Source organism: Typopeltis vanoorti, chromosome 4, assembly GCF_054136105.1.
Source record: "Typopeltis vanoorti isolate ZY-2024b chromosome 4, IOZ_Tvanoo_1.0, whole genome shotgun sequence".
NCBI lineage: Eukaryota > Metazoa > Arthropoda > Arachnida > Uropygi > Thelyphonidae > Typopeltis > Typopeltis vanoorti.
The window spans coordinates 94,509,804-94,531,517 of NC_143552.1; the positions used below are offsets into that span (position 1 = coordinate 94,509,804).

Consider the following 21,714-nt stretch of genomic DNA (forward strand, 5'->3'; position numbering starts at 1 on the left):
TGTATTTCCTTAGGATTTTTGTGTTTTTCAGATGTGCCCTAGATATATAAAATCATGATAGATCTTGAGTAATCTCTGCTCTGAAGTAGGAGTGGGTTGCAGTTACAGGGATTTTTTTTTTTTGGAGACATAAAATAAATACTTCAAAATTTTTACAGATTATAGGCCTGATAAATAGAACACTCAATCCAAATATAGTACAAAAAGAAACACACATGAAAATATACAACACTTTAGCAGTGAAATTTGGGCAATAAACAACAAGATAAACAAAGCATAAAAACAAGTGAAATGAGATTTATGAGAAGAACTGCAAAATACACATTATTGGACCAAAAAAGGAACAAAGATATTTTAAAAGAACAAAAAACAAAATTAATCAAAGAAAAACTAAATAATTATAAAAAAATGGATAGAACATGTAAACTGAATGCCCAACACCCAATATCTTAAACAAGTAATAAAATATAAACCAATTGGAAAGAGAAGGCCAGGTAGACCCAAAAAAGGATATTAGATTGATAATGAGACATGAACAGACCAATATGGTCTATATCCGTAATTAGCATTATGATAATGATGATGATGTTAGCATCATGATGTAATGCATTTTAACTTTGTGCTTTAAGTGCTCCTGTGCTTCTTCACAAGAATGTATCTTTAAAAATGAGATTGACTTGATTATATGAGAGAAATTAGAATTAGGATATAACTTAAATATTATCAGGGTTGAAATTTATTTGTAGTGGGTTATTAATAGAAGGTAATTATTGTGTACTGAAATAACTTATGGACTAATCTTTAATAGATGGAAATATCCATTGAAGAAGTAACAGAAATAGAATCTTGGAGTCTTATTTCAACAGTAATAACATATTCTAAGGAACATATAAGTTGAATACATGGCTGATTAAAATGATTAAATTTATTTACCATAAGAAAAACAGTCATGCCTTCTCATCTATTATATTATTACGTTGAAAGTCCCTGATATTGAGGAAACATTTAAACAATTATATAGTAAAAATTGTAATAATTTTTTTGTCCTAAAGGTGCATATGTCTTAAGAGTGCCTACTTATGAATGAATAAATTGCCTACCACATCATACAGTTCCTTTTAGTACCTCTTTGTGTGATTTTAATATTTTTAACTTCTTGAGATATTATTATTGCATGGGCACCATTATGAGTTCTAAGACTCATCATGGGAGACCCAAACTATCAACACAATATCTATTGTATACGTCTCCTTCAAAATGATAAAAGCACTCAGTTGACTCAGGCAACCCATTCCATTCATTTACCACTTTCCAAGTGAAAAATCTAGTCCTCGTGCACTTGTTAACCACACTATTACATAACTTCTAGGGATGGCCTCTTGTTCTGCCTTCTCTAGCTAAGTGTTGATACATTTCTCCTACATCATTCCTGTAAAATCCTTTAAATGTACCCCTCCCCCTTTTTTTTTTTTCCACCTATCTCAATCTATCCTTATAGCGAGCATTTGACAGACCACTTATTATCTTGGTCACTAGCCTCTGGATCCTCTCCACCACTTCCTCATCACCAAGAAACCCAGATGACCAAACCTGAGCAGAGTAATTCAGATGTAGTTGTATCAAGGCTTTATAACGATGAATGATAGCTCCCTTATCTCTGTTTGTTAGTGTGTTCTTCAATAATTAAGTAGTCCTGTGAGCTACCCTGGCTTCTATAGCAGTATTTCCTCTAAACTTCAACTTTCCATCTACTACAAATCCCTGGCTTCATCAATTTCCTGGAATACAGTTCCTGCAATGTAGCACATAGCTTGTAATCTCTGTATCCCAAAATGCATAACTTTCCACTTTTCCATATTAAATTGACATCCATTATGTTTTTCCCATACTTGTTTAAATCATCTTGCAAGCTCTCTATATCACCTTGTTTGACTATTATCCTATCCAACTTTGCATCACAGCAAACAACTGAATATATTCCTTCAAATTATTTCCAGTATCATTTATGTATAAATTAAACAGCAGTGATCTAAGCACAGAGCCCTGTAGCATGCCATTATTCCTGTGTTCACTTGAATTTTCCTCCTCCATATACTACTTTTTTGGTATCTGTTCATCAGCCATCCTTTTAATCATATCACCAGTTTCATATCCATCCCCATTTGTGTAACAGAGTTCCATGTGGTATCCTGTCAAATGCCTTTGCAAAATCCAGCAGTATCATTGTGTAGCCATTCCTTTTATCCAACTCGGCTGTCATTCCATTATAAAGAAGTCAGTTGTGATTAACTAGGTATGACTGATCCTTCCTTAAGCCATGCTCCCCCCTCATAGAGTATCATATTCTTATCTACACATTAATTAATTTTCTTTTTGCTATCTTTTCCAGGACTTTCACCGCCAGAGAATTAAAAAGCCTAGTCAGAGGCATTGCCAGTTCCCTAGCATATTCTTACAAAAAAGCGAGCTGATATCCCATCCAATTCCACAGCTGTATTTGTTAGATTCTGCAGTATCTTAAATAATAGCCTCAATTCATCAACCCCTATTCTCTCATCAGTCCCTGTTACCTTTTCCATAACAGTATCTTCACTTGGATGATATACCCTTGCAAAATGGCCACTCAGTTGCTTAGCAATTTCATCTGCCTCTTAGGTCTCTACCATCTGCACTCAGAAAAGTTATCTTTCCATAGTAATTCTTCTTTTTGTTTGCTTAGCTAATTTCTTCTCATAATCTGATTTTGCTTTATTTACCGTGCTGGTCATCTTTTTTTTTTTTTTTTTTTTAAATTTAAATTTAATTAAATTTTTTTTTACAGCTCATGCTTAATGATACTACTCATCCATCTAACTCCTATGCAGTTTACTCTCCTGATTTTGGGTATACAGTGTGATATTGCTTCTTCCAGATATTCATTAGGCCCTGACCACCTCATCATCAAATTCTTGCCTTGTACCCTCAAGGGGTGTACAGGATATGATAGTACTATATGAAAAAATTACATCATTACTAACTTCCTATCTCCAATTTTCCTCCAAACCAGTCTGTTACTTGTCAAGACTCCAACATTATCAGATCTTATATTTCTATCGTCTAAGGCACTTTGTATCGTATCGTATCAATCCACCTATATCTTGGTCTTCCTCTGGGTCATTTTCCTGCCAACCTGGCAGAGAATGCTTGTTTTGCTAATCTTTCCTCTCCCATTCTGTTTAGGTGACCTAAACAGAATGGGAGAGGAAAGATTAACACCTGAACACCTGAGATTAGCTCTGCTAACGCATTCCTGGATGCTGACAATGCCAAGTTCTTTCTTAAGTTCTGGCAATATCCTAGTTTTTAATATGATATTGCCATTGATACCATCTGTTCATGCCCCTAATCTTTCTCAGGACTCTCATATCTGTGGTCGGTCTCTAGTCTTTGGTTAAGTGTTTTACTTCTGACCCGGCTCTGAGATCCATAAGTTAAAATTGGTTTGAACACTGTCTTGTATACAGCTAATTTAGTGTTCCAACTAATTTCTCTCTTATTCCATATGAATTTATTCAATTGACTTCCCACCATACCAGCTTTTGCTGATTCTGTTGTCTATTTCTATATTTAATTTACCATCTTCAGTAAAAATCGTGCCTAAGTAGCTGAAATGTTTTACTTGTTCCACAGGTTCTCCAATCACAACACAGTTGACATTTTCAATGATTCTGTTTATTTTCATTGTCTTTGTCTTTTTATTGCTGACCTTCATACCATATCTATTACAACAGTTATTCAATTTAGTCAGAGAATCTTGCAGGCTTGTAGCGGATTTATTGATAAGTATAACATCATCTGCATAAAGCAAAGAGCTGACATTAACATCTCCAATTTTGATATCATGTCTAATACAACTTTCCTTCATAATGTGATCCATATAGATAATGAATAACAGAGGGGATAATGTACATCCTTGTCTCACACCAGATTTAACATTAAACCATCTTCCTGTACTTCCTTCAATTCTAACTGCTGACTTACAACTCAAATAAAGACTAAGTATTACTTGATATAATGCCCCATTGACACCATATAACTGTAGCGTATTGAATAGCTTCTCTCTTGGCACCTTGTCATATGCCTTTTCCACATCGACAAAACTTAAATACAGATCTTGGTTATATTCCCATGATTTCTCGACTATTTGTCATAAAGTGAAGATCTGATCCTGACAGCCTCTATTTGGCCTGAATCCAGCTTGTTCTTCACCCAGCTTTTCTTCCACAATTCTTCTCAATCATTTCTCAAGTATACTTGCATAGATCTTGCCAGGAACACTCAGTAGGGAAATACCTCTGTAATTCTCACATTCAGTTTTATTTCTCTTTTCATATATGGGTACTATGAGAGCTCTACTCCAATCATCGGGAATTTGTCCCTCTGTCCAGGCTTTCTGAACTATGCAGTGCAGCCACTGTAAGACTTTTATACCACCATACTTCAGCATTTCTGGTCGAATATCATCTACTTCTGCTGCCTTTCCACATTTTAAGCCTTTGATGGCTTTTTCTACTTCAAGTATGGATATGTATTCCTGACTGCATGCCTGGTCAGTGTTTTTTACCACTGTGCTGTCATCACTGCTTGTTTTATTTAGCAGTTTTTCGAAGTAATTACTCCATACTTCAAGGATATCTTTTTCTTCCGTTTTCATGTCACCTTTATCATCTCTAACTCCTTTTACAGCACTCTTTCCTCCATTCCTCAGCTTCTTCAACAACCTCCAGAATATTTTGCCACTTTCTTGATAGTTATTTTCTATATTCTTGCCAAAGTCCTCCCATGACTTTTGTCTAGCTAGTTTTACACAGTGTTTAGCATTCTTGCCCTCACCACCTTTACATCCTTAATTGACTACCCCATTGAATATTGTTGCCTGAGAGACTAGATTCTATATTTTATGTTCATTCACACATTCATTGCTTATTCTTTATCTGTTTTCCATATTGAATTTTCCATTTCACTAAAAATTGTGCCTTACCAGCTAGAATTATTATACTTTTTCATTATATTTTCCATTGAAAATGCAACTGATTTTCCATGTTCCTACCTATTTTCATAGTTCTTGTCATTTTATTGCTGACTTTCTTACCAAATTTGTTCCTCAGTTATTCAGTTTAACAGTGAAATGAAAACCAAAATGGGACATTAAATTTGATAATTTTAATTCCTGTTTTTTCAGTTTTACCAGATTTACCATAGTTATTAACTTTAATATCTTTGACCGCGCGGTTAGCCTAGTGGCTTTGCGCTTCGCAACCATATGACTGGGGAAGGAGTGTCCCAAGTTCGATTCCCGTTGTAGACGTGAGGAATTTGAGGATCTTCCTCAGGCATAGCCAAGTTAGCCGGTCTTGGGCGCGGTCAGTAGGGTTTTTCCCGCCAGTTTATCTGGCGTTTTTCATCCCGCAAACAGGCAAACCGGCCCCGTGAACATACACCTCTACAGTCAAAAATATATCCCCCCCCAGCGGCAGACCAGGCGACGGGTCGGTTGGGTGTAGTACTAACAAGTGGTCGCATCTAAGTAACACGCGGACCCTGCATAGGAAGTGGGAATAACGCGAAGAAGAAGAAGAAGAAGAAGATTAACTTTAATATCTTTAATATCTAAATTTGATAACTATGGTGAATCTGGCCTTTCTGATCATACCCTGAATATTCTACATAGAATTAACTGGAAATGCACCCCGTTGTGTACATCACACAAAAATGGTATGAGTGTAAATTTAAGGAGGCCTGTGAAATTCTCATCACCCAGCTTAATCTTAACAGTAATGGGGCCCTAAAAATCCCAAAAATATGGATGGCACATATTCTACCCAGTCAACCTTTTGGTCTAAGAGTTAATTATAATTAGGACTGTAAATAATCTAAGATCTTAACTCTAATGTAACAACACTCAACACTCTTGTTAAATTATGGATTAGGCCGCCGCTACTTTTGCTGAATTAAAACTATCTATATGAATTTGTTCTCTGATGTTATAAATAGAATATAGCTTTGATGTAAGTTTTTTTTCCACTAGACGTCGCGCCAGTAGAATAACGATTGATCAAATCACTGTCACTTTGACATACTGTTTGAAATGTAATATAACTTGTCTTGACTAATATATATATATATATATATATATTTATGTGTACTCCAGACGATGACTGTTAATATGAAAGTTGAAACTTCAGAAAATTAAAATAATTATACCTAACACGGCTGTAGTGTCCATGATTTTACTGAAATGAATGCTGATCACCATGTAACACTAAAGGAAAAAATCCATATTATGTGTAATTAGTTATCATGGCTTACATTCAAATTTGTCAAGTTATGTTTGGGAAATGTGAGGATAGATTGAATTTTTTGGGTTACAAATATTGATTGATAGACAGAAAAGAGGGAATATGATAGAAACGTTTAAATTAATAAAGGGATTTTATAGGATTGATGTAGAAGAAGTGTTTTGGTACATGATAAGTAAAGAAAAAAAAACAAGTAAGTCATCCCTAGAAATTGTTTTAAAAGTGGTTAACAAGTCAGTGAGGACTACTTCGAAAATGGCGAGTGGATGTAATTGACTGTTATTGAGCAATTTCAGTAAATGAATTGCTTTGTCATTGAATGAATCCAAGGTAAAGTATGGTAGGTAATGTGTGCATAATGGTTCATCTGCAGTAAGTCTTTGGACTCCATAGATATGTCAGTGTAGTAGTAATAATATACGTTACATTAAAATGTAATTTTAAATACCTTTATTTCATTAATGATGAAGAGATTGCAGTGATGCTAGAAAATATTAAAATTTGAGATGTTCATTATTTTATCTAACTGCAATGTATGTACACTTGTCTTTTCAAGTAATGGCGGAGAGATTCAGGCTAGTTCACCATATTTATAAAGAATTCTAGTTATTTTAAAAATTTTCAATGGATACTTAGAAACAGTTGTAAGATGGCTAGAGTGTATATTTCTCACATAATTTTTAATTTGTTAAGCATCCCCTAGGAAGTCATTTTGGTATCTGAACTCACTGAATTATTTCATTTAATTGGCCATGTACTTGACTGCAAACATCTCTAGTGCCATACCTCCTAGTTTTCCTTGACTCAGTATAGTTGGCCTGTTGAAGAAATATGAATTTTTATAGAAATAATTCTTGTTAATATAAAACAATATCTTTCCCAAATATCTCTATGAATATGAAAAGTTCCTATTTTAGTTAAACTGAGATGTTTGGGATAAACTTAAATATGTATTGTATGTATGTTCCTGAATCTTTATTTTAAATATTGTCTATAGTTATTTTTTCAAAAAATTTTTTATGTAGATGCTTTTTTGTATCATAGTTGCAAACTCAGTTCATTTCAGACTGACTTGTATTCACTTTGGATTTACATAGTTGTGTGTGTTATGAATTGTAAGGGGTGGTTAGGTTTTTATTTTTTTAATAAATTAGGAAAACAGTGCAATGAAAAGTATATAAAAGCAATTGTTTAATAATTAGTTTTTTTTTTTTCTCTTTTTTCTCCAAGAGTGCTGTTTCAATGTATTGTCGCTTGGGATTTGCCCATAAGAAGAGTAAAGATATTGATCCAAATCAGTATCATCCATCTTGGCATGGGACTTTTACAGTTAAACCAACAAGGTTTGTATAAAACACAACTTTCGAATCTAGTGAATTTTAGAAATTAGTTGATCATCTCTGTTACATTCAAAAAAATACATCATGTATGGGATGTCATTTTTTTTAACACTTTTATGTTGGGCTATGTTTTGTGCATGTTGTCCATCTGGCAGTAGCTTGTTTGATTTTGTAGCATCTCTTTCACTTTGGATGGATGGGAACATTTTTACACATTTGGCAATATGTATGACACTAATTTCAAATTTTTTCAGAAGAATTTTCATGGAAAACTAATATTGCCAATTTCATGTGGAATAGTTCAAATTTATGTATTTTGGGATGAAAAGATTACAACCTGATAGAACTGTATTTTAGAAAACTGATGGAGATAGGGATGTGGAGATGTTGGAGGAAAGAATTTTGAAGTTCAGACAGCATATTGCGGAGGCAAATAAACAAAGTTAGCTATTAGAATTACTTAGTTATTGAAGAACATGCTAACAGGCAGAAATAAGGACATTATCATTCTGCTTTATGAGGCTTTGATACAGTCACATCTGAATAACTGTGAAAAAGGTCTATCACCTGGTTTTTGGGGATAAGGATGTGGTGAAAAGATTCCAGAGTTAACCAAGACAATGAGTTATCTCTGGAATGTTCTGGAATGATATTGAAGGTTTATGGATTCTAGATTGTAGAAGTTGGTTGATAGGCATAAAAGAGAAACTATAATAAAAATGTTTAAGCTGCTGAAAAGGTTTTTAGGAGTGAACTAGAGGAAATATTTCCACACTTGGCTGGGGGGGGGAGGATAAAGGTTTGACCCTGCAAATTGAGTAATGTGGTTAGCAAAGGTATGAGGACTAAACTTTTTGCTTAGAGAATGAATGAGTGAAATGGGTAGTCAGAGTCTGTCACAATCACAAGTGCTTTGTTCTGTAAATATGCTGAAGGAAAGACATGATAGATATTGTGTGAATAGTGTGTGTGTCTGCTGCAATGAGTCCTCTGACTTCCTACAAATTTCTGTGCCATAATAATAAGTGCTCATTGATTACATTCTTCTGGAATATTTTCTGCCACTGTTCTGTCCCAGCTTGTTTCATTCAACAGTCTTTCTGAGTGATTATTTGAGGCTTTCAGAATATCTTTATCTTAGTTTTTGTCACCTTTTATCAACTCCTATTGTTTTTCAGTATTGTTTCCTCCATATTTAAGTTTTTTTTTTTTTAATAGCCCCCAGAACATTTTGTCATCTTCATGGTATTTATCATCTCTGTTCTTGATGTTAAAGTTACACACAGTGTAGCTTTCTTTCATTTTCTCTGTATTATTTGAGTACATTTCTTGACTTTTTGCGAGGAACTTTGAATGTGATTTCTTTTTTTCCAGCACTGCCTCTTTAACTTCTTGAGTCTACTGTGAATGTTTTTTTTTTTTTTTAGATAAATTTTCCATATGCCTTTGTCTGAATCAGTAATGTTTTGTTCAGATTTTATCACTGACTCTCCAAAGCTCATTTCTGGTTTTGAAAGTGTTCCATTTTTTTTCTCCAAAAATGTTTGTACATTTAAGTTTACAGTTCACTTTGGAAAGCTGCTTGACTGATTCTTTTTAAAATTTTCTTTGCACACTGTTATACTTAATTTTATCCTCCTTAATATTAAATGATTAATCACTTCCTATTTCAGATCCCTTGTATGCTCTTGTTTAACCATTATGAAAATATCACTATTAACCATAACAGTTTACACATTTCTTATTTCTCTTGTGTTCCTTTATGTAAATTTTTGCTCTTTTCTGTTTGAATATGGTGTTCATGATGACTAGTTCATCTCCTTAACAGAAATACAGCATATTAGCCTTGCTCTTCTTTCTAAACCTCTTAACAAGAGCAAAAACTTTTTATTTTTTTAGAGTGAAAATATAAACCTGTATTTTTAATTATTCAGTAGCATCAGATTCACTGCAGAGAACATATAAAGACAAAAGGAATAGTATGTTATAGTAGAATGTTTGTTATAGCATATCTTTAAAATAGTTTCTTATAGCAGTGTCATTACATCACACCGTATTTTAAATTACTCTGTTAATTACACCTCTCTTCAGCTCATTTAAAGCTAAATATTTTGAGTATTTATTTATATTGTTTGGTTAGTTTTTGACTTATGACAGTGTTCCATTGTGATGATCCGTCATAAATCAAAAAGGACATGAATTGAAAATCACTGTGAACTATAATGATATGTTAACATGTTTGAATGCTAAAATGTGTAGGTCTGTTCTGTTATATTTATAACCAGTTTTACTCTTTGTTTATAATGAAATAATACTGTATACAAATTATAACATATAAAATTTCTGTATTAAATAGTTTTAATGGATTTAAGACACTAGACTTAAATAACTTTCACAGCTTACACATGCAACAAAAATTATGTAGAATTTTATTCAAGAACTCCAATATATTTCATCCAACATTATATGGGCATTGTCAGGGAGGGGAGATAGTCCATTAACTATATTCAAAACATGAATCACAATAATGAGTCATACATCCTGCATATATTAGCATGTGTCTCAGTTGCAGCTAAAGTATATGATATTACACTATTAGAGTTCGGAGGAACAATTGTAGAAAGTTGCGTAGATAAAAAATAATTTAAAATTATTATTCATTAGGAAAAAAGAATTAACTTATGGATTATTAATAGTGATCACTTCCCAAAACTTGGATATTGGCATACAGTCTGGTTGAGATTTGGACAGTTTCATAGCATTTCACATGTTGCAAGGAAAAGATGATCAGATTTGAACTTCTGTGCACTTAAGCAGTAAAATAATCAGATGGAAACACATGGAGCAAGAGCAATTCTTCAAAGCTGCTGCTTTATTAATTGAACAATTAATCAGAATAGGCAGGAGAGGCTAGGTAATCTACAACAGAGCATCTGAGGATAGTTCTCCAGATGCATAACTTTGTGGGAAGGTCTATGCTTATTTTCCATAGATGATGACAGCAGGAGCTGGCTACTTTAAAAATTTGTACATTATGTTACTTAATCAGCACAGGTTTCCTATTTTTTTCTGCATCAATTTCATTTCTCTGTAACAAGCGATTACACCTTACATCATTCTTCTAAGGTCTTCAGATCTTCATTCAAGAGCATCTTCTTCCATATCTTCCACCAACTGCTCTACATCTTCATTGTCAGTCTTTAACTCTTTAGCTAGCAGCATTACCTTGTTGCCAATCTCTTGTAGGGCTCTTTGTTGGATTCTGTAATTTATGAACATATATTTTCAGCAGCTTCTTCCATTTATCTTCCTTCTAGAAGTTTCTGAGGGTTTCTATTCTCAGTAGCAGCAGTAGCCTGAGCAAAAATATTTATTAAATAATATGCCTTGAAGATAACAATAACATCTTGGTCTGTGAGTTGCTGGAATGAGGTGGTATTCAGTGAACATATTAATGGATCATTATTGTAAGTTGCATACATTGTCGGTCAAGGACTGACTGCATACCTGTTTTGTTTCTTAATAATGTGATGATTACTTATTGTACTTGAAAAGAAATTATATTCTTGTTTCTGTTTATATTTCATCTAGCAAAAGTGAACAATAAAAGTTTGAAGTATCTTCACTGCTAATTGTTTAATCTGGGATAGTTGTTGGAAGTTTTTCCACTTGGTTATACTATACATTAAAGCTGCCAAGAAATTATATTCTTGGTTTAATCCTTTATCCAAGTGTAAGCAAACAAAGTTTGCATCTGAAGTATTTTCAGGACATGGCAACTCGTATATAGAAGCTAATGACTTCACATCACTTGCCTTAGTATCCCATAATGAAAAGCACATATCCTTACAGATGTGCTTTGTATCATGGGATACTATATATCCTTACAGACATGTCCGTAAGGATATGTGTTTTGCATTATGGGATACTAAGGCAAGTGATGTGAAGTCATTAGTTTCTATATATGAGTTGTCATGTCCTGAAAGTACTTCAGGTGCAAACTTTGTTTGCTTACACTTGGATAAAGGATTAAACCCAAGAATATAATTTCTTGACATCTTTAATTTATAGTTTAATGGGATAGTTGACATCACTATAAGTTGCATTGTGTATCCCATATGCAGAACAATTCCTAAGAAATGTGTTATGATGGCACTTTACATTTTTCAGTTTATAAGAATCTAGTTGTCTTTACAGACAGATATCTACTTAGTATTTCATCACCACCTCTAATCAAGCTTGATCATTTGTTCTACAGATATTTGTCTATAGGAAGATGGAAACTCATGACTATAACTCTAATATTCAATGTATATAATAGACCTCATTCATCCATGGAAACTAAGTCACTGTAGGTATCTCAGCTGACTTTCTGAGCATATTGCACAAGTTTTTTTTACATATTCATCCTGTACACTTTATTGTACCTAGCACCAAAATTATCTACATTTTTACCCTTTAAAAAAAGGATAATCCATTTCTACTCCATTCTAAACTATTCTTGTTGACCAAGGAATAACCTCCACTCTCTATCCAACAGCCTGTGGCTTTTGAATCCCAGTGTGGAATAAATGATTGTGAATATCTTTAGGTGGTAGATGATTTTCATTGTCCAGTGTGAGTGGTAGGGTAGTGAAGGCCTGAAGTAACTTGAAAATGTACCATGCTTTGGAATCTAGAACAGGATTTCCTGATTATCTAACCCTAGTCCATTTGTGATTTAATATATTTACCTTTTGTGAGTGGGATTAACATTAAAAAAATTATCAGATTGTTACCAAGTTACCGTTCAGATATTCACAAACATTTATTCCAGAGTGGGATTCAAATCTGTTTTTCTTATCTCTCCCCATGGGCAGACAGGCCATTCTGCAGAAGTGTAGATTCAAATCATAAAGATTACATCAAATATCTTAAGGATAAAGCAGGACTTCCTTTACATGCCATGTCTTCTAAACACAAGGTTTAATGTAACAAAAAAAAAAAAAAAAACTGTTGCATAAAGTTTATTTATATTTAGCAGATTTTTTATGGAGACTTATGAACTCAATGGAATTATGATTGCATGTCCATCTTCAAGATATGGGAAGCGGCTGCTTTGAGCTGCTGTAATTTTTTTAATTATAAAATATTCTTGTCTTTTTTTTTATTCTTGTTTGATTCACATTGGAATAGTAGTAGGCTCTTCTTTTCATGCATCCATGACATATTTTTCAATCCACATGTGTAAACCATTCACTTATGTACTTTCTTTTCAAGTTGTTTGGAGCACACTTCATATGAAGTGTGCTCTGCATTATGGGATACTTAGAGCAACTTGTATTGCAGTTAACTACTTCCAATAATTAATTACAAAGATACTTCAAGCACAGACTTATTTATTGCTTATGCTGAAATGGATAAAACCAAGTATTTTTTTGTAAATAAGCCTTTTAAATTCCTAGATACCTGATAATAATAAATTACTATCCAGCCTAAGTGAAAAACTTGCTATAATGTGATGACTTTTTTTTTTTTTTTAAGAGCCAGGAGTGAGGAGGTTGAAATTTTCATGAATGCTTTGAATATTGACTTAGAGAAGGAAGGATTTGTTGTAGAAGGAGTCTCCTTATCAGACACAGGGACTGCAAGTTCTGACGAGCAAGGTAAGGCACATACTGTATTCTCTATGGAAAACACTCCATTAATTATTGGAGTGTGTATTGCTGAACTGTAGAAAGAAAGAAGAATGTTTTTTTTTTTCTTTGTTGATTATTTTGTTTTGATAATAGGTATTCCTTTCAAATTGTAGATATGCAGTAATAGTGTTAATGATTAAAAATCTATATTTGTAGTAATTATCAAGAATGTCCAGGCCACATAACAACTGGGAGGAAATCTCCACATAACCCATAACAAGTGTGGAGAAATGACTAGGCTTTAACCCAGTTTTCATTCTTTCTCGTGGTGCACTCTTTACTAAATATTCATTGAAATATTGAATGAAAGATGATGCGTTGACAACATTGCATTTAGCCAACCAAATTTTTGGCTATATACTATATACGCTGCTTGGAAAGAAATCAATGGACACCATAGTTTGGGGAACAAACAGCCATGTCACCCACCATAATAAGATGCCGGATCTACTTTCACTGCGATTACTGCAGCAATCCTATAGGGCATACTTTCAACAAGTGTATGCTAGTGATCAGTGGGAATTTTGGACCAGTCTTCCTGTAGGCATGTAATCAGGTCCTGGACTGTTGTGGGACAGATGTTCCTTGACTTCGCCCAACATTCCAATTCATCCCACAGATGTTCAATAGGATTGAGATCGAGGCTCTGTGGAGGCCCGTCAAGTGTGGTGATGTTCATGTCCACAAATCACACAATTACAGCAGCTTATGACATTGTCTTTCTTAAAGAGACAATGGCCAGTTCTGTTGAAACACCACAAAGCAGGAAGCATTGCATTGCTGAATGTTCAGATATCTCTCGGAGTTCAGTGTTCATGGCATCACGAACAGAGGTCTGAGGCCAAATCAGGACAAACAGGACCATACCTTCAATTCTGAATTTCATAGTTTGGGTTATGCACTATGTTCAGTGGGCATCTTCATGGTAGAGGGTTTAGCACAATTCATTGCTCCATAACACAGCTTTCCAAGCTTCCATGTCCTACTGTACATGCTCTTTTCACCACTGAAGATGATACTGCATGTTGGTTCAGGTAATGTAAGGCTTGCATATCGCCGCCCTACACGGAAACCTGTGTTAGGAGAGCTCGGTTCTGAATGTTTTTATGCAGATTTGTGTTCCAGTTGATGCCTGCAACTCTGCATTCAGCATGTTCAACTGGCAAATGATGGTGTTTACATATTATCTTTCGTAGCACCCTGTGGTCATGTTTGGTGAGCGTGGTGGGTTGTCCACTGCGGATAGCACTTGCAGTTGACTTCCTGCACTTCAATCTCAGTATGGTATCACTGATTGTTAACCTGGGATCCAATTTGTCAACAATTTGCCAAACAGATAAGCCTGCAACATAGTATCCTATCACAACACTTCTTTCAAACTCCTTCCCTTCTCACAGCCATTTCACCTGGACACAGTTGCACTGACTTGGGATTATCATATTCCTCCAATTTATGCTGGCTACAAACACATAACTCATGGTAGGATATGATGCACCTGTACCTTACCCATGGGGGGGTGTCCATTGACTTCTTTCCTAGCAGTGTATATATTAATAGTATATGTATTACAGTGTACAGGATAAAGATGGCAGCTGGGAGCATTGCTCTAGTTATGCAAGATCCATCATATTTATTAGAAAACCATAGCAAACATTGAAAAATCACTTTTTGGGATAACCTGAAACTTAGTTGCATTTAAGATGGACATATCAGCATCATAAGCAGCATCAATGGAAGAAGATGGAAGTAGCAGAAATTCAAAAATACCTTGTCTACGTAATCAGTGCTATCCAAAGTAGAAGATAAAAGCAGGTGAGATCCTTCTAAATGTATAAGGTAATTTATTCAAGCATTAGGAATCATAGGAAGAATAGAGGAGCTGTGATATTCAGCACTAAACATAAAAGTAAACTTCTTGAATGTTCGTCCATCTCAAGTAAGGTGATGTGAACAAATGTCAGAATGGAAAATGGAATGAAGAGATGTCTTCCTAATAGGAAGACATAAAGGAATTTGAGAACAAATAACAAAAATGAAAAAGGGGGAGGGAACTGTTTTTTATTGAAGACCTGAACATCACGTGGGAAATAAATTCAGGTCATACAGAAATGTTACAAGAAGATTTGAAGAAAATGATGCAATGAAAGTACAAGTAACCATATCTGCTGCACTTGTCATACAGATTAGTGATTTTATGTTAGAAAATATGTGCACAATATTGCTAATTGTTATTAGTATTTTGCCTACTTTATGACAGTATCATTGAGTTTATCCCGAGTCTTATTATATGTATATTGTTTAAAAAGTATTTTTACATTGCCCAGGGTATCCAAGAATTATTTTGGTCAAGAATTTCTTGTATAGGGAGTTCAAAATATGAAAGTGAGAGCAGAAAGAGAGAGAGGGATGTTGGACGTTTTGTGACCAGTTTAAGAAACATGAAACAATTCAGGATGTTTTGGAAAAATTTCAGATCTGAAATCACACGATCATGCAATTCCAATGAAATTGCCAAACACTGCTCCTTTTGATTGCCCACCAAAATGGGGAATGTTTGCACTCACTCATTTCATCTTCAAAATTTTTTTCAAAATGTGTTGGATTTATAGTATGTGGAGATCATTAGCAATTTCTCAAGTGGTCAGTCCTCTGTTTATTTGTTATATAGTCATTCAAACCATCTTATAAACAGTTTTGTGCTTGACAGCACCTTGTCATTAAATTGCTACTAACATTGCATGAGTTTCTGATGGCTCTTAGCCAGTTTGAAACAAAATTTTATGTTTGCTCATTGTTCACAATCACTGCTTTCTATATTCACAACAATAATGCAAAACACAAGTATACAGAAACTGTATTTACAACTAAGTAAGCAAACTGATCAACTTACTTATCACATGGCTGACAGATGGAGATGAGATTGCATGATTCCTCTCATCTTCACTCTCCATCTGATAGATCTAGCACTTTGGCTACATTCACTGTTACTTTTAGATCACTCCTCTTACTACCTGATAGTAGATAGGATCCAACTGTTGTCAAAGGTTATTGAAAGTTTTAAACTAAATTTATTATGTCAAAGGTTACTCTACCTTGCAGAATAGCATATCATTATTTCTGTAAGGCTTTGGCTAAGATTTTTTTCAATAATTTTTTTTTTATTCTTTTTAATATACAGGGTGTTCGGGATAAATTTGACAGTTTCGTAAGGAAAAAGAAAATCTTCTTTGTATCTATTAAATTTAATGAATTGACAAAAAAACATTACAGGCAGAGTTAATTACAATACTATCAACAAGATTTACTCAAAATAACCACCATTAGCATCGATCACAGCTTCAATTCTGCTTCGGAACCTCGAACAAGCTGATGCTACAGTCTCCCTGGGAAGGGCCGCAAAAACATTTTAATTTTATCCATTAACTGGGCTTTTGTATTACTGGAAGTGCGATTGGTGTCTTTTTCAACTGCGCCCCATACAAAATAATCCATGGGGTTAAGGTCTGGGGAGTTTGGAGGCCAAACATTTGGACTGGTGAAGTCGTAGAAATTTTCAGACAACCATTTTTGACTTTTCCCAGAGGTGTGGCAAGGGGCCGAATCCTGCTGCCATACATACGGCCTACCATTGGCTACCCTTGTTATCCAGGGCTTGACTACAGTTAGCAACTCCACGAACAAAGCCCAAATTCCAATGCCAGGGTTCTTCAACACCTGTTCCTGCAGATTTGCGAGGAATTCTGCTGTACGAACGCAATCAGATCGTCTGCTAGGGATCTTTCTTCTTGCTACATCCTCGTAGTCACCATTGCAAGTCTCTAGTTCATGCCTGATTGTTTTTACTGTATTCAGGGAGCATTGGGCAGCAGTCATAATATCCTTATTTTGATGGCAGGCACGAATCATCATGATACAAGTTATTCTCTTCCATGATTCAGGTGGGTTCCAGCTATCCATCCTTTCTGACATCTTGTATATGAATGAAGAAGGGTCCAAACTTTTAAATGAAGAGAAGTGTGTGTTAATACATGTAACTTACGGAAAAATATAATTAATTATAAATATTTCAAATTTATCCCGAACACCCTGTATATATATATCAGGGGTGAATATTCCGGGTGTGCTAGGTGTGCAGTACTCATCCAAGAAATATCAGTATCACCCATATTAAATTTTTGCATTTATTCCTGTTAAAGACTCCCCCAATTGTTTGCAGACTTCGCATGATTCCTAAAATTGAATATAGAAAATTGAATCACAATATACTGTACTAATGCTTCATTGTCCTCTTCATGAGGGTAATAAAGCATCAGTGCTTCATGACGAAGGCACTTTTCGCCATGTAAACATTGCATCACATTTGCATTTAATAGTCTGGGTGTGCTTTCGAAATGCATACACCTTTGCGCCCTTTCAAAAGATGTAAAGGGTACAGCGGGTCAAATTCGTAGGTTTCTAATATTTTTAAACCGCTGAGAAGGCGGGACTGGGTGAGCTAAAATTTTGAGCTCATCTAGCAGCTGTGATTGGTTATTGTGTCAACCAATCCAATTGAATGTTTCACTTGTCATGAGTTGAATGATTACTGTATCCGATGGCTTTATTACAAACAGCTGTTACACGTTTTCGTAAACTGAAAGTGGATGTTAGGAGAAAAAAACTAAATGTATCTCTTGCTATGTAGTATAGCATCTGTTGAGGTTGCAAAGTTTTTTAACAGTATAGAGACATTTTTATTCTAGTCTTTGGAAACAATGGACAGTAAAAAAATATCCATTCCTGAATAAAAATTAATATTCTGTGTATTATAAGACGTTGTTGAACTACAACAAAATACCAGCATATGTGAGATTGATAAGAACCGCCGATACTAAAAAAAAACAAAAAAAACTGATGAATGTAGGATTCTCAAAAGTGTGGATAATTCCGATAATGATCAGATGTTATGTATACTGAGTTTCAGTAAACAAAAGAAATTTCTTGGAAAACAGAGTGAAATATACACAAACCAGAGAAATACACATAACATGGGCAACAAATTTTACGAGATGATTTACTGCTCCATCAAACGATATTTATTCCTGCATTTCTCTGTCTCGTTGAGTTCGTTTTTTTTTTAATTATGCCATCAAAAAATTCACTTATTCATGTCTAGACTTTATAGGATCGTGCTATTTGCTCTACCCAGCAACTTTTAGGATACACATATCACAAATGTTAATTATTAATAATTCGTTTACCATTAATGAAAGTATTTCTACTCACATTTATTCTTTTTTCATTTCCTATTCTATCATGTCTTATAAATGATGGTTCACATATTTTCATCTTTGAGTATTTCAAGTATACCAAGCAACTATAGCATTCTCCTTCATTGTTGTTTTCTAATAAATCTTAAAACAAACAGATTGTTCCCCCCACTCTACGCAGAAGTATTTAAAGTTATCCTACAATTAATTGCATTGGACCAATTAAGATGAGATGCGCTGCGCACTCTCAAAGCTTTCATACATCGATAAAAATGCAATCATATGGTTATGGGCGTCTGCAAAGGGAGGTGGGGGAGGCAAACAGGGAACTCCCCTGGGCTCGAGTAAAAAATTCCCCAAATTATAATCGTAAAAGTGATTGAGATATGTAACCTTATGTCTTATAACCTTATATGTAAGCTTTGTCTGTCTTAAAATTTTATTATGAGTTGACCTGTTTCGGCCCATGTCGGGGTAGCCATACAATACGCGTTTTATTGCAGCAATAAAACACATGTTCCTGTTATTGGTTCATCTTTTTCTGATTCATGAAGAGCAAGACCAGTTTGTTTGCCCTCTCTGTCTGAGTGAAGTGTAAATTGTAAATTTACAGTGAAACAAATTTAAACAGAAAAATACATTTTTAAAAGGTAAGTGTATGTAATTTAATATTATTTTACTTGTTAGTTTTATGTTTTTTTCTTTTAAACTGAAATAATTTAATTTAGGATTTTTTTGAATTAATTAGTTGATTTTTAATAAAATATGCCAGTCAATTTTTTTATATATGAAATTGTTCTAAAACTGTATTAATTCTGAATATTTTTTCCCCCCAAGAATTAAAGATCATTAAAATCGATGTAAAATGAAAATAATGTACTGTATTTATAGTTTACATAAATAAATAATAATTGCATCAGAAAATGCTAAAACACGATTATTGATTTAATTATTTAATTAAATAATTTTAATTAAATGAAGTTTTGAGAGTGCATAGTGCATCAGCGCTCATCTTAATTGGTCCAATGCAATTGTAGGATAACTTTAAATACTACTGCGTAGAGTGGGGGGAACAATCTGTTTGTTTTAAGATTTATTATTTGTCCCTCCCCTGCTGGAAAATTTTCTACAGACGCACGCCCATGCATATGGTCAAATTGATGAAATTTGTATCGTGTGTTGTATAACCCACACGACAGCACACTCAACTGAAATGTGCTTGTGATGCCACTGATATATATATATATATTATAGTGAATGTCAGTTGAATTGCTGTAATGGTTTTAATGGGAGTTGACTTACAACTCTGTTTATATCTAACACCTATATTATATCTTAAAGCTTATGTTGTAGTCGTCATTTAATTTTTTTTCAGTGCCTCCTATCCTTGCTGGGAGTACACATTCTAAACGAATTGGCTTTTTATTTGATTCCACTCTTACAGCATTTCTTATGATGGGTAATCTGTCTCCCGTAAGTGAACTTTTTAGTAACATGTTTTAAAATAGTTCATCTGGAATATTAGGAATTGTATAGTTTTTGTCATTAAATTAATTACATTTTTATTTGAATGGAAGATACTATTTGTAGCAAATCTATACAGGTATTTTTTTAAACCCTGGTCAGTTTGCACAAAACCTCATAAAAGGCATAACTTTGTTATTTATTTTAAATATCAATAAGCTTAAATCATACATTTACACAGGATTTAGAATGTCTCATTACATATTTATTGAGTTCATTTTATGTCAACCATGATCCACTTTGTATAGGCATCTTTCAGAATCACTTTATCCATCTGCCATATTAGCAGAATATATATATCAGCAGTGATGCTGTATGCATTAGCATTTTGAACGAATTTAGTAAATTTGGGGCCTGTACTAAAGTTTGTCAGGCCATTTGTTTTACATATTCACTTTAGTGAATCTTTAAAGATAAAAGGAAGAGTTTATTGTAGTGAATTTAGAGAGCTGGTTGATAGTAGACTGAAGTTTAAAGGGTATATTGCTAGGGTTGCAAACGTTGCACGTTATAGTTCTACTATGATAAGAAGTACTCTAACATGCAAGGATAAGGAAGTGGTTGTGCTACTGTATAAGGCACTGGTCAGACTCACACTTGGACTATTGTGCTCAGATCTGGTCACCTGGTTTTCAATGTCATGTGGAGACATTGGAGAGGGTCCAGAGGTGAATGACTAAGACAATATTGGGACTTTGGAATGCTGGCTATGGAGAGAGAGGTTGAAGAGAGATGTGGATTGCAGAGTTTGGTGGATAGGAGAAAGAGAGGTGACATGATAGAGACATTTAAGTTAGTGAGAGGATTTTATCAGATTAATCCAGAAGGGATTATAAAAAAAGTAGAAGGTGGGAGGGGAAGAACCAGAGGTCATTCCTGGAAGTTATGTAAAAGTGTGGTGAAGAAGGGTGTGAGGAGTAGATTTTTTACATGGAGAATTGTCAGTGAATGGAATGCATTATCAGAATGTGTTGTTAATGCAAGGAGTGTTAAGGACTTTAAGAGTCTATATGATAAATATGTTGTCAGTTGGAATCTCCTACGATGAGTCTGTCGACTCCATGGAGGGTGTAATAATAATAATATCCTGACTTTTTATGACTGTCTCACTTTATAATTTCATATTTTATACTATTTAAAAAAAATTTAACTCAGGAACATTATATCAATTTTTGTTTTGGTACCTTTGTATGGACATAAGTGTAAATCTAATTAATATTGTGAATTAACTTGAAGACTATTATTCATGCATAATTTTTTTTTTAAAATTAAATTTTATTTTATATGAATCCTATTGATGAAAAGGTATAAACCTACATGTTATCCAGAAGGTCTTCCTCTAGAGACCAAACATGGAACTTCTTCAAGCTACTTCAGACTGCCAAGAAGCAGAATGGTGACCCACACTAATCAGTGAACTAGTCTTTGGGAGTATCCATCTGAAGTAGAATTCAAATCTATGGCTTATTGCTATCCCTCACTTAACTGGCTTGATTGGCTGAGTTGTTAGCATGCCTGCCCTCCAACCAGCAGGCTGTGGGTTTGAATTCCACCATGGGCATGGGTGTTTGTGAATGTCTTTAGG

General features: G+C 34.2%; 1 protein-coding gene across 1 annotated transcript in view; it reads left to right on the forward strand.

The window, feature by feature from the left end:
• The window catches only part of LOC150107504 (protein FAM91A1), a 228,540-nt gene that overhangs the window by 116,876 nt on the left and 89,950 nt on the right, over nt 1-21,714 (forward strand). Inside the window, exons 11-13 of the mRNA XM_090391353.1 lie at nt 7,569-7,681; nt 13,202-13,323; nt 19,981-20,078. Coding sequence (XP_090247479.1) covers nt 7,569-7,681; nt 13,202-13,323; nt 19,981-20,078 — 333 coding nt within the window. The remainder of the gene's footprint in view (nt 1-7,568; nt 7,682-13,201; nt 13,324-19,980; nt 20,079-21,714) is intronic.